At 38.8% G+C, this 13948-nt stretch overlaps 1 protein-coding gene across 6 annotated transcripts in view; it reads right to left on the bottom strand.

The window, feature by feature from the left end:
- SCAPER (S-phase cyclin A associated protein in the ER) overlaps positions 1 to 13948 on the bottom strand; it is a 345099-nt gene that overhangs the window by 246098 nt on the left and 85053 nt on the right. For all 6 annotated transcript variants that reach the window (XM_073303508.2, XM_073303509.2, XM_073303513.2 and 3 more), the window contains 3 exons: positions 12684 to 12844; positions 9841 to 9906; positions 2377 to 2639 (listed from right to left, as the gene is read on the bottom strand). In XM_073303508.2, coding sequence (XP_073159609.1) covers positions 2377 to 2639; positions 9841 to 9906; positions 12684 to 12844 — 490 coding nt within the window. The remainder of the gene's footprint in view (positions 1 to 2376; positions 2640 to 9840; positions 9907 to 12683; positions 12845 to 13948) is intronic.

The following is a 13948-nucleotide window of genomic DNA, read 5'->3' as shown; positions in this document are numbered from 1 at the left end:
GAAAGGATGGTCTCATGGTTAAAGCAGTTAAATTCCATTCTGGGGAACTGGATTCTATTCCTCCCCCTGCCAAAGTTCTTATGTGATGTTGGGCAAGTCTCATAAACCAAAATTTTCACAGCTGACCACTAATGGTGTTCATTATATTTTGGGTACCCAAGTTGAGACACCTCAGAAGTGCTGAGAACGCACAACTGCAACTGTACACTGCTCTGAACACATAAAGTGATATAAAATGTTAAGTACTCTGAAAAATCAGGGCATACGTAGCTCAAAACCAGGGAGTTAATTCTAGGTTCCAGGTCTGGGAAAACAAAAACGTAGAAGAGGTGACTTTGAGAAAAGAAGACAAGGATAACATGTAGAAATATAGTACAACATTCTTTTATTAAGGCCTACAATCTCCTCTCCCTTTTTCCACAGAGAGAAGCAAGTGAGATTTGAGGGGGTGGAAATATCCCCAAAGCAGCAAAATGCAGGAACTTGTGACCTCACCAAAGTCAGTGTGGTTGCACTGCTGTATAAGTAAAAGCAGAATTGGCAGAAGGGCTATAAGATGTATTCAGTGTTAATACCGGTATATAAATAAAAGCTGGAATATGTTATGTGAGCCCTTACCCTCCAGGGAAGAGGATGGGAGGATTGGTATAGTGGCAGAGCTCCAGGCCCTACCCCTTCCTCAACCCACCTACTTCCTGCATTCTCACAAAAAGATGGCCCCCAGAGCTAAACTACACACATACTGTGGGTTCTCCAGAACCCTGCCACCCACTCCTTATGTAGGATGATAACACTGGTCCTTTTTCAAAAAAGACCATCCAGAATTGCAGAGGCAGGAGCAGGTATGCTTTTTTGAGTGTAACTCTGTTAAATCAGTGGGATTACATGGGTGAATATGAGAGCAAAATTTGGCCTCATATTGTTAAATTAACCAATATGCATACTTTAAGGGTTATCGTTCTAATGACTTAAACATAATTTACACAATTTCGTTTATACTGGCATCAACATTATTTATATTCCAGTCACTGTTGCTAATATACTTATTTGCAATATTTATATTAGCTTGACTGATGTTTACAGTGTAGTCAACACTGTTTATGATAAAATCAATAGTTATATAGCAAAATAAATGGTAATTTTATGAAATAATGTTGAAAAACACAAACATTCCCACTCCAGCAAAAGACTTCAATACAACAATGGAGAAAACTGCCATACATATCTTTGTTACTAAGCTTTCCTAACAATAATATTTTAACCAAACTATATTGACCAGCAAATAATTTCCACCAACATTACTACTGTTACAAATGATATTATTACATGAACTTCTAGTAAAACACATTCCTTTTGACTGCACTGTAATACCTATTCAACTAGGGTTTTATACCATGCTCATACAATAGTTCATTTCCACGCAAAGGATTAAATTTATGGCCAGATTTTGCCTGGCCCTTGCACGGATGCAATTAACAAGAGGAAGCAAGGGATTCTCCCACTCCTTTGCTATTTCTATCACCTCCCTGCATGGAAAGCAGGTAAAATTGCAATCACTTTAGTGCAAACATATATTTTTAGAGTACAGAGACTGTTACCTGCTCACGCCCCCCACATAGGATTCTAGTCACCACCAGAGGAAGTGGGGAGGCGCCACAGTAAGTGTCAAAGGGAAGATTAAGCTTCACTCCTTATACCACCCTTTCAACATCATCCATCAGAGATGTCAGCCACAAAGGGAAGATTAGGCTTCACTCCTCTAAAGAGAGTGGCAAGGGACATACTCCATGAGCCAGGGAACTCCAGGAGGCATTGGAGCTCTGAACCACCCTCAACGTGGGTATGTAGTGTTGATGGCATAATCAGGCACTCACTGAACATAAGTGAATACAGATAATTTTTCTGATATACTTTACTTTTTAATATTTGGTTGTCTGCGCTAGGAGCTACTGTTAAAGCCAAATCTGATTGTATACTTTCAAAAACATTAAAACATTTTGGTTATTGTTGCAACAAATGTGTCCAATCCTGCAGCCCTTATGGGTGAGCAGATCCACTGACTTCAACTAAGTTGCCTACTACCATAACCACGCCCAGTTGTTTTTCTAGACATTGTAAAATATATAGTGCATCTCTATCTGATAAGAGTTTTTTATCACTGTCAATTTATGTCGCCCCTTAATGTTATTCACAATGTAGTTTCTGTATATTAACCATAATAAAAAGGATTTGATAAAAATTCAAAACATTTTAAAACCTTTCGATCAGGTTAAAGACTAAACCACTGTACATAATAACCTCGATTAATGTTTCTATATAAACATTAGTAAAATATTACAATAATAAAGATAAAAAAGTGTTTCAAATTACACTTACCTGAGTCCTTTCAGCAAGAGGATGCTCACTCAGATATAAAGAATCTTTCTGCAGAGGTTCTATATTTTTGGATGCACTATCTTCATCGAATGAATTCTTCTGTTTACTTTCTGATGGTCTGAAGACTACATTTTCTTTGTCACTGTCATCTTTAGCTCTTAGCAATTCTGCAGCTACAGGAGTTTTTGTCGCTACAGCTGTAGATCGAGATCGAATAGGCCTTCCACGCTGAACTGTTTCCCATCCTTCTGCATCCTTTCTTTCTACACAAGGAAACAAAAACACCCCACCAAGAAATAGCTTTATAAATACAATTTTGCAAAGCCACAATTAGCAATTTTATTGTCTAAATTGTTCTTGCACAACAAGAACACCTTTTCTCTTTAAAAATATATGGAAACCTATTAGACACTGTTCAAGAATAATTTTCCTTCCAAGGGACACTATCAGTTTAAAAATCCTGCGCCCCATTCTGAAAACTCCTACGTACATACTTTACTAGTGGGAGTAGTTCCACTGACTTCCAAGGGGCTACTTTCATGAGCCAAGTTACTCCTGAGCATTAGCGTTTGTACTTTTTTTTTGGGGGGGGAGGGGGGGGAGGGAGTTATGTACACATACTTTTTAACAATAGGTTTTCTTATTTATGTTTCTATTACCATTCTCAGGCCCTGATACTGCAATAAGAGCTCGGTGCACAGACCCTTGCATCTGTATAGACCCCAATGACTTCAATGGGCCTCCATTCAAGCACAAGGATCTACCCATGCAGATGCACTTGCAAGACTCAGGCCTTATGCTATTAAAAGTGAAAATATTTTTGAAAATATAATTTAATATTTTTCTATGTATGCTGTTTATTTACTTTTTGCATTTCGCTCAACTTGGATGATAAAAATACACTACTTAGTGTCAATTTCCAGATAAATATTAATATAAAGAGAAGAGATAAGAATAGAACACCGTCAGGAGTCCTCAATATCCTCCACTAAGTTCTGCAAGGGATGAAAAAAAGTATACGCCACAAAGTTATCCGTGCTAATGTCAAATAAAAACACAAGAAAATACAAACTTACAGATGAGTTGCAAAGATCGAGGGGAAATTAGTTAACCCTACAACAGTGGTTCCCAAACTTTAACAACCTGTGAACCCCTTTCACTAAAATGTCATGTCTCTCGAACCCCCGCCTAAAAATGAATATTTCCAGGGATTTTCTCCTTTACCTGAGTATAAATTATAAAAGCAGTGATCTTGGAAATATAAAATTTATTTTTATATCATGCTTGTTACACACTATTTATTATTAATTATTATTATTTATCATTATGGTATTTTTATTACATTATGAAAATGGCGACACTCTTCCAAGATCTCACTTTCGTAGCTTGTATCGCTTTTGAATAAGCCTGTTATAAGACAAGGCTCCTGTGTTTCATCAAGGAGTATCAGATATGAAACAGCATGAAGGTATTTAAGAAGCCAACTCAAAGAGTTCCTCCTACACAAGCATTCAGGTCTTGAGCAGTCCAAGCACACAACACACGTTACAACAAAGCTTAAACTTCGTAATAATTTTAAAACCAATACTAGCTGCCTATTTAATTTTAAAAACAGCAAAAAATATCCACCTCCTTTTTCATTTGTTATAAGGAGTCTTGAAGTTTAAATCCTTTCAGTGTGATAGATATGCTTGCTTTGATCTGCTTAGCTCTTGGCAGTCCAGGGGCTCCAGGCTGCTGGCCCCGTGCTGCCCGGGATCCCTAGGAACAGCTCTGTCCACCATTAGGGAATTTTTTCCCCGAGAACCCCCTGTAACATTTCACAAACACCAGTTTGGGAACCATTGCCCTACAATTATGTGCAAAAGCAAGCATAGGAAAGACATTCAGCACATAAATAATTCCAAAATTATTAACTTAAAAAAAAATCTTTTAAAGTCATGTGAAGTCCGGCTGACTGCATCTAAATCACCACGATACTCCAAAAATACATCATTCTGACCACCAAGCACCTTTTGCAGCAGTTTCTAACCTTCTCTCTCCCCCCCACCCACAAAGCAGAGCTGCCCTTCTTTGGGTAAACCCAGACAAATTCTGCCCCATCTTTAGTTGTGGCGCACTCGTTCTGGGACAAAAGAGCAATCAGAAAATCAACAAGCACAATGGAAATGGCCAAAAAGGGATCAGATAAGTGGCAGATTTTAAGTATGTCATGCAATTTTGAAAAGTTTTAGTAATAATATTTTCTATCCCCCATATGTAAAATAAAAACAAAACAAAAATGTTTTAAAGTTCACCTTTAAGATAAATAAGGAAGGACAAGGCACTAAAAGAGTTTTAGACAGAATTTCTTTACACTCAGAGTACATTATATCCACTGACATGCTCTATTTCATGAGGTACAGGTGTGAAACTGGAGCTTTATACTAGACATCGGACACCCATTCCTGTGCTCAAAAGTTTATTTTTTAAAATCTTTTTCCATTTTAATTCACCCATCACCATCTTATATTCTCAACCACTGCAAACAATGCTATTTTAACACAAATTTTGCAGCACTAATATCTTCATTGACATTAGCTCACATAGCTCTTGATCTTGAGCAAAAATTAACATTCACCGAGGTATTATCCCTGGTGCGTAACAATTGTTTTCAGAAGCCTTGAATTATTTTCACAGAGCACATTAGACATTCTCCACGTGCTAAGTATCAAATGCTGAATTTGGTTACTTGCCCAGTTTCGTTAATGAATAATTCATTCTCTATTTTTACTTGAACTTCCCTGTCTCTGCTTGCTCTGGTATTACATGGAAGTCACAAGCCATCTGTTATCTTCAGGCCCCCACAGTCATTTGGGCCTTATTCAATAAGATAAATTTATCCAAGTATATGCAATACTCCAAGAAGTTCTGCCTTATGAGATTTGTGCTCACTTAAACATTTCTTTGCCAGTGATTTATTACCTAAGCCTACCTGACTTTACCCCATCATTAGTAAACTTTAAGTCCCAGGTAACCTTTATTATATTTTAAATCTATATAATATTACTGTAGGTACTATAGTGGCACTATGGAGAGCTGTGAATGCATGAGTGTCTGGAAGCATAAGCCCAGTAGGAACAGAAATTATTTTCCCACAACTTCTGGTAACCCAAAGATAGGAATATAGGACAGAAGATAGGAAAGAAAAAGAGTAGTAAAGAAAATACAGAGAAAATGCAATGCTGTAAGAAGCAATAAATCTTGACAGTCATAAGAAGAAGCATTGTCTCCCCAAGAGCTGACTCAGGCAATGGATATCGGTAAAATTGTTAAGAGACCTAAATCATGGGATCTAGTAAAACTACTATTCACAACGCTTTTTTTTTAAATGACGGAAAAGAAGAGAAGTACAATTTCCAACAGGGATTATGTCTCCTTAATGTGCAATAAATCCTGCTTTGACAACCTAGAAGGGAACAAACTATGCCTTGATATCTGTGGTGATATTTCTCCAATTTGCTCCTAGTGGAGGTCTGTTGAAATTGTCATACATGTAACCAGGCGCAAGATCAAGCTTGCAGGAGTAGAGCTGAGCCAAAAGTAAACCTGACAAATATCACGTTCTGTGAACAAACCACTCTTGACTAGAGCTTTAGAGATTGAAAAAATATTCTATCTCAATTTATTCTGGCCTACAGAGTCAAAGCAGGAAGGGCAAGAAGGAAAGGGAAAGAGGAGAGGGAAGGATGTAAGAAAGATACAGAGGGGAAGGAGGAAAATAAGATACATATACAAAACACAGACATACAGCAAGGGAAAGTGAGTGGGCAACTGTTGCACAAGCCATGGAGAGAGCAGGAGGAGAAAGAAGAGACTAAACAAGGAGACAGAGAATCAAAAGGTAACTAACACTGGGCTACTACACATTACAGAATCATATTCTTGACATTTATACTTGGATTAATCTTCTAAATTTTGAAAATGTATAAAACTAAGAGTTTTGGGAAAATGTGTTTATTGACCTGTAACTGGAATTATCTGAAAATATTATCCCCATAAAGTCACCTGGCAAGACAAACATTTGTGGCAACTGTGGAGGCAGTATATTCTGAGAATTCCAGTTAAAATTAAGTAACCTTCTTTTCTCCTTCAACAATGTCTTAACAGGTTTCAGAGTAACAGCCGTGTTAGTCTGTATTTGCAAAAAGAAAAGGAGTACTTGTGGCACCTTAGAGACTAACCAGTGTATTTGAGCATAAGCTTTCGTGAGCTACAAATCTGTTAATGTCTTAACAGATTCCTCCATCTTGGATATGAGTAAGCAGCAGTCATGAAAAAGATCTACATAGATAAATTTGAAGTCATGCCACAAAACCGAGCATCTGACCTACTAGGTAAAAGGGAAATGAAGAAAATGAAAGGTTTTTGATGCCCTTTACCAAGTTTATTTTTATTTTAAAAAGTTTGCTTTTAAATTAGAAATATTTCACAATGACTTTTCCCTTTTTGATGGAGGACTTTTTGGAAAACTGGAATGGGCTGCTGCCAACCCAAGTACCTGAAATCTGAGCTGCAGCTTTCCCATTTCTCTAACAACAGGAGAAGATATTGGGTCCAATTCTCAGGTCCCAGTCTGCCAGCACAACACACAGACTTAAATACAGTGGATCCAGGTAGTAGAGGATTCCCTGTAGCAGCACTACACCACTCTCTTCTTTGTTGCCAGCACAAGGTGTACACAGCCAAGAGAAAGAGGGGTACAGCTTTCGTCTTAGCTAAGACTAGAATGCCAAAAACTGAAAATTGATGTAATAAGAAAATGAAAGGCTATCAGGCCTGGTTGTCTACTTTTTGGAGAGGGACTAACTGATTCCTGGAATCCAGTACATTGTATAGAGAAAAAAAATCTCTCTGAATATCACAATGTAAAATTAGTAAAATTTGCTTGTCACTCATTTCAGAACTGGCAAAACAAACCATTTTTTATTAATTTGGCCTGGTGAAGGGAATCTCAGTTTTACGTGTATTTAACGGTCGGTCCCTGGTTTTAGCTTGAAGTTGTCTGTCTGTACAAAAAATAGAAAAGCTGGTAAAATTCTGCTTCCAAACAAGTTTTTGATCCCGTCAACAGAATAAAATTCAGTCTGCTCTCTATTATATCCAGAATAGAATACAATAACCAGATCACTCTGTTCAAAAGCTGAACCTGACCCACATCGTGGTCAGCTTCAGTTCTTTGCATTTTTTAAAAAGGGACTAAATTAATGCTTGAAACTTTAGCTGCCTACTTCAAAAATATGGGCAAAGGCTGGATCTTCCAGAACAGCCATTCCCTTTGCCCTCTTCCCCTGCAGTTACAGACACATACAGATGATCTATAAGGAGTCACCAGTTTCTTCAATGTCCCAATAACACACATCTTGATCATCTTCATCATCAGAGTTCACCTTAAATAGATGTCACAGGTGCTATGTCAGGGAAGGAAACTGGAGAGTTGAAACTGGTGCCAAAACCACCAGTATTAAGACAATCACTGCAGATAAATGTGTTGTCAGCTGTGCCATCTACTAATGAATTCAGTCCAGAGCATTCAGGCCTCTCATGGAACTGAGGACTCCATCCAGTGCCAGTGTCAGGTCAGTGCTGTTAAGCACCAAAATTGCTGCAAAGAACCACATCTCTATCAAAGCTGTTCTGCTACAGCAATATTTCCTATTGTTGTATCTGAGAATCTTTTGGCTTGCGTACCTGTCTACATACTATTCACAGCTGGGTTCTTGAAGATTTTAGGGATTGCCAATAGGTATTGAGGACAGCAGAAGTCACAAACTGAGAGATAACCTGTCACTTCTTTAAATGGGTTGAACATGGTGCTTTAAAGACAGCGATGCCACATTCTATGAAGAATCGGTGCCAAGTCCCCTGGGATAGCACATTATACTACTAAGGGAATTGAAACCTTGACACAGGCAAGTAACACAGGCATTTCAGGTCTTAGAGCATGCGCCACAGAGATTGAAAATGATTTTGCAAGCTCCACCTTTCCACAGTAGTTACGCATGTCCATAAAGGATATTCTCTCTCTACAATAGGCAAACTTAAAGAAAAGCTTCTGGTACATCTTCCTTCTTACACATCTGTAAGCAAGGTGGAAAAAGAGAGACAAGTGACATGGTGAAGTGTGGCATGATGTGGTCTCCATCCCACGCAGGACTGTCCAGGGTTAAGATAGCCGGGTAGGCCAATTAAGTGCCCAGGCTGCACCTGAAGGAGGAGCCAGGACAGAGAACTAAGTGATTGCAAGCAAGCCAACCTGTGCAGGAACAGGCAGGGCCTATAAAGCCAGGTAGAGGGCTACAGACTGGGGCTGCTGAAAAAGGGCATTTGTTCCCTGGGAAGAGGGAGGAGTGCTTGGAGGCTGCTGGGAAAGGCTGCAGGAAGGCACACAGCAGTCACTCCCTTGAAAGGGGGAGGAGGGTTCTTGGAGCTGGTACATGCAGAGAGAGAAGGGGAACCAAAATGTAGGAAGCAGTCTAGGGAAGGAGCAGTGAAGGCAGAGAGAGGAAGTCCAGAACTGCTGAGCTGAGGGTCCCTGGACTGGAACCAAGAGAAGACGGTGGGCCCAGGTTCCCCTACCAGCCACAAAAGGGTGTGGTGTAGAACTGAGGCAGTGAATGGGAGGCTGCCTAGGACTGCTGATGGACTGAACCCCGGAAGGGGGAATGCTGAGTGACCTAGCCAGAGGCCTAAGTCACGAAGGAGATACTGAGGGTCCTGGACAGAGAGGAGCTGGAGACCAGAATCGGAGTGATGGTGTGCAATCTGTGGATGGGAGTGTCGGCCTCAAGAGCTAATCCTCAGAGTGACCAGGAGGAGACATCAGCCCAGTGGTGACAGGTGCACCCTGTGACATGCAGTGATAGCATGCTGAGCCAAAGTTCACAGATGGAAAGATTGGGTGAGGGGAGTAAACAGGGCTTGAAACCCTGAAGTGTTGAAGACACAGGTTGTTGATGAAAAATCCTGATATGGATTAAGACTGTGAAGTGCCCTAGAAAAAGCAAGAGGAAACCCAAATCCTCATCGATACACCTACAAGTTTGCCCCAAGAGGACTCAGAGACTGTTCAGTGGCTCAGCAATATCAGTGACAGAGCAGGGCCCTTTAGATGGTCCAATAAAACTAAGATGCAGGGTACAAATCCTCTCAAGTATTTCAACAATGAGCGTACTCAGTACAATACTGAGTAACTGTACTGAGTACAAACTGTACTCAGCATGAGCTAGTGCACCAATAGAAGAATCAAAATTTAGGTAGTGTAACAAGAAGTAACCATTCCCTGGTACTTTGTGCTTAAGTCTTAAGCACAAAGTGTTTTCTGTACAAGCATGGTACTCATATGCCACTGCTATAGGAAGAGTCTACAGCCCCTCTTGAGCTTCTTTTTAAGACCGTGGATTTCTCTGAACAAGATAGTCCCACCTCTTTTCTTGCTCCTATGAAGTAAGAATTTCTTCCGTCTCCTGGGATGTTCAGCCAGCATCTGTTCTGCAACATTAATAGCCAAATCTAAGTCAGCTGCATCTGTTTTAGGAACTATAGAGAAGAAGCTAATTCAAACTTAAACACAACATTTAAACATATTCTCATTTAGTTGCAGGCTACAAGAAGCAATTCAAATGATAGCTGTAAACCCGTTCTTTCTATTATCAACCTTTTATTTAATGTGTGTTTCTTTGAGAGAACAGCCTGTCACTTTTATCAGGACAAAATAAATATCCTTTTGCATGGCTTGTCTTTCATCACTCCTCCCCTTTCAGACACAGTGTCCTTTGCTTATGCTTCTGTGAATTGATGTGCTGAGGAATGAAAAGTGCTCTTTAACAAGTTCCTTCAGCCTCGCTTCTACTATACAATTACTGTGGTATTTTTTTAATAGATGTATGACAGGTGCTTCAACGACCCAGAAATTTGAAGTTATGGAAGCAAAGAATCACATCCTGAAAGGATGCACCCAAGAATGGGAATCCACTGAGATGGGGAGGTATGATAGATGCGTTTTCTTTTTGCCGAGATAATGAGAAATAAATTAGATCTTTATTAAAGCTGAAAGAGTTGTAATCAAAGATGCTGTCAGTAACAGGTAGATACGAAGCAGTGGTGGTACACTTCAAGCACAAGTAGTAGCTGATTTCCAAAAACATTCAATTTTTAGTTACAAAAATGTACAATTGGAAACAAAAAAAATACACAATTCTCACAAACAGACCAAGCTTTGAAAATCATTGTATTTCCTCCAGTAGTGGGCTCTCAGAAAGGTCGGAATTTATAGCCCCTTTTCCTATTCCTTAGATAGGAATTCCTATCTTACTGTCTGCTCACCACCAAACTCTTCAGTCTATTATTTGTAATGCGGTAGTGTCTAGAGACCACAATCATACAGAACCCATAATGTTTGGCATGGTATAAACGCAGTCCCTAACCAAGGAGTTTACAATCTGAATAGATTCATCATCTTATAGGAACCTTTTCCAGTATGCAACTCAAAAGTTGGCATATACTAGATCAAGCAGCAACAGACTGCACTTCTCTCCCTTCCAGCATGTAAATATTCTTATGCTGAGTGTAGTTTTCCTTTATTTTGTTCCTCAGGAGATGGCACCTCATGACAGTAAAGAATCTGTAAAGTGTTTTAAAACAGACACATTTCATTTAAAACTTGTAGTTTGAGATGATTTCCTTCAAAGTTTTCCATTTTTCACAGCAGTCTCAAAGTACTGCAGCTCTAATATGGGTCAGAATGCTCAGTCTCCTGGGCATAAATCAGACTTCTTCAGCTACTGTATGAGGTATAGTTCATATATGTCCAAAAAAAAAGCTGGTGATATCTGCTGCTCCTCACTTCTCCTATACATTAATTAATTTTATTTTTATATGAAAATCACATATATCACTGAAATAAATCATATGCCACACTGGAGTCCTGTCATGTCGTAGCTGCAATTTATCAGTTTTCCATTTTATACATATGATGTCAAGAATACATAAAAATGCTAGACCAAAAACAAAAAAACTGTTGAGTAGAAGTGACACTAGAGACAGGAGGTAATTTTAAAATGATGCTCAGGGAGATAGACTAATAAAATAGCAGGACAAAATGGATGTGAGACAAGAAATGAGTAAGCTTTCGACTGTTCTTTTCTGACCATATGAAACTGCAGTTACAAAACTGAATTAATTTAAATTGTAAGATACTTTGAGGCTGTAAACACGTTTGACCTTTGTAAAACACCATGGAAATGTACAGATCTATATAAGGTGCATAATTTTTACTACCAACACTAAGTGCATGTCTTTCTTTTCTAGTAGTTTTTCTTTAAGATACTATATATCTTAGAAATGGGATTCTAAATTATTTGGGGGGGGGAGGGATATCCACTTCCTCTATCTCAACGCTGTGTTTGCATAAGGAAAACTGGGTCAATAAATTAAAAGATAAATGGGGAAAACAATCTTTGGAGAAAACTCCAAGGCCCCAATATATGCTGGCAGAGAGAGAGAGAGAGAGAGAGAGAGAAAGTTCATAAAGCAAAAGGCAAAGTTTTTGTCTGTTTTTTTTTTACTATTTCCAGTGAAACGATCTTTTCTAGAGCAAAAGGCTGTGAATTAAAAGCTTCTCCAAGGACACTCTTTAAACAAAGGGAAAGGAACTACAATATAGTGTGGCAACTCTTCAGAGAAAGAACAAGCCATCCATTATCACTTCTTTAGCATAGGTCTAGTGCGTGAGTCTCTGTGGACACACATCTTCAAGCTCTTTTGGAAAATATCAAAGATTATTCTTTCGGGGCCATTTGTACGTTTCTGAACCTGAGAATCAAAACACTTTTTGCTTTTAAGTTGTGATCCCTGATGTCCATGAAGCAGTTTAGAAAACAAACCTCTGAAGGTGTTTTAAAGAAAGGTAAATAGTAGTTTCATTAAACCAAAAGTTTAGTCACAGTTTTTTTTCCTATATGAGGTGTCAGGTAGGTTACTAGTCAATGCAAAGTTATCAGCACTTGAAAAAACACATTTACTGAGGGAAATCTTCCTCAACTTCAACAGCAGCATTGAAAAAGCAATGCTGGAAGAACCTACATTTTGATCATTAATTTAATTTTACTGTTATTTTATGTAAAACTAAATTGGTGTACTCTAACAACAAAGTTGTGATTTTGACGATTTATTTTTGTTATGAAATAATTCATCTCACATTGAACTAACTTTTCAATAGCTGGGCCATAACAATAATTTTAGATAATAGCTCACTGAAAGACACTTGCCATTTCTCCGTGATGACTTCTGCACTGGTGTTGGCATGCAGGTTTGTGTAGTTGCTAGCTCTGGAGTGGCAGCTTTAGCTCCATGGTTAGCTTTCACCTTATCAGCCCAACTTACACCTGAAGGAGCCAGACGAGTGGTAGCAATGGTCACAGATGGATTCCTAAGTAAAAAAATAATTCATAGATGTAACACTTTCTGATCAAATAATGGAACAGTTTATCGGAGAATTTCTTACCTGTTCATTTCTTTTGTTTTGGCTTTTGGTGGCTTAGATTAAAGGAAAAAGAAAAGGAGGACTTGTGGCACCTTAGAGACTAACAAATTTATTTGAGCATAAGCTTTCGTGAGCTACAGCTCACTTTATCACACCTTACCTGAGCACTCTCGTTACAGTGTGTATGGTAACACCCATTGTTTCATGTTCTCTGTGTATATAAATCTCCCCACTGTATTTATCCGATGAAGTGAGCTGTAGCTCACGAAAGCTTATGCTCAAATAAATTGATTAGTCTCTAAGGTGCCACACGTACTCCTTTTCTTTTTGCGCATACAGACTAACACGGCTGCTACTCTGAAACCTTAGATTAAAGAGGGTGGCTCTAAAAAAATGGCACCTGTTGGCAACCAATAGAAAGCTCTTATTCTTGCCTCCATCTCTCTTTCTATACTTACACAATTTCCAGTGTGGAAAATCTTCTTGATATTTAACTTGGAAAAAACATACAAAACTTTTCTCACTGACTTAAAGGGTGAGTGACAGCAACAGTGGAAACCAGGACACAGAAAAGAACTAGCAGATTAAAAAAACATTCTTTTTGGATCCTAGCTTACCAATGGCTCAGATGAATGAGTACTGTTTAGCATTCCCTATTATACAAAATAATTTCAGAGAGAAGAAGCAAGTAGTGCTGTAGGTACAAAGGCCCAGAGTCAGACTGTTTACACTTTCTCCATACACAGACAGCAGTGGAACTTTAATTCAACAAGAAGCCAAAGTCTCAAACAAACTATTAAATTAAAAATTAAAAGGGAACTAATAACTGAGGAAAGAACTCAGCACTTTGGTGATTAGAGAACATGGTTCCCAAATGCGGCATCCTTTGATGGAAAGACATCAAGTTTGTAAGGCAGTAAAGAAGTGTTTGGGGAGCACCAAGTAGCCAATTGCACAATGCCCGCAAAGAGGTCTCCCTGTTCTCTGCCCAAGAATCCACGATGCCTTGTGTAGAAAGGGCTATGAGCTTAGCCAAGCACAGACTGCTGT

This window comes from Lepidochelys kempii, chromosome 10 (assembly GCF_965140285.1).
Source record: "Lepidochelys kempii isolate rLepKem1 chromosome 10, rLepKem1.hap1, whole genome shotgun sequence".
NCBI lineage: Eukaryota > Metazoa > Chordata > Testudines > Cheloniidae > Lepidochelys > Lepidochelys kempii.
This window is presented reverse-complemented; position numbering and strand designations above follow the sequence as displayed.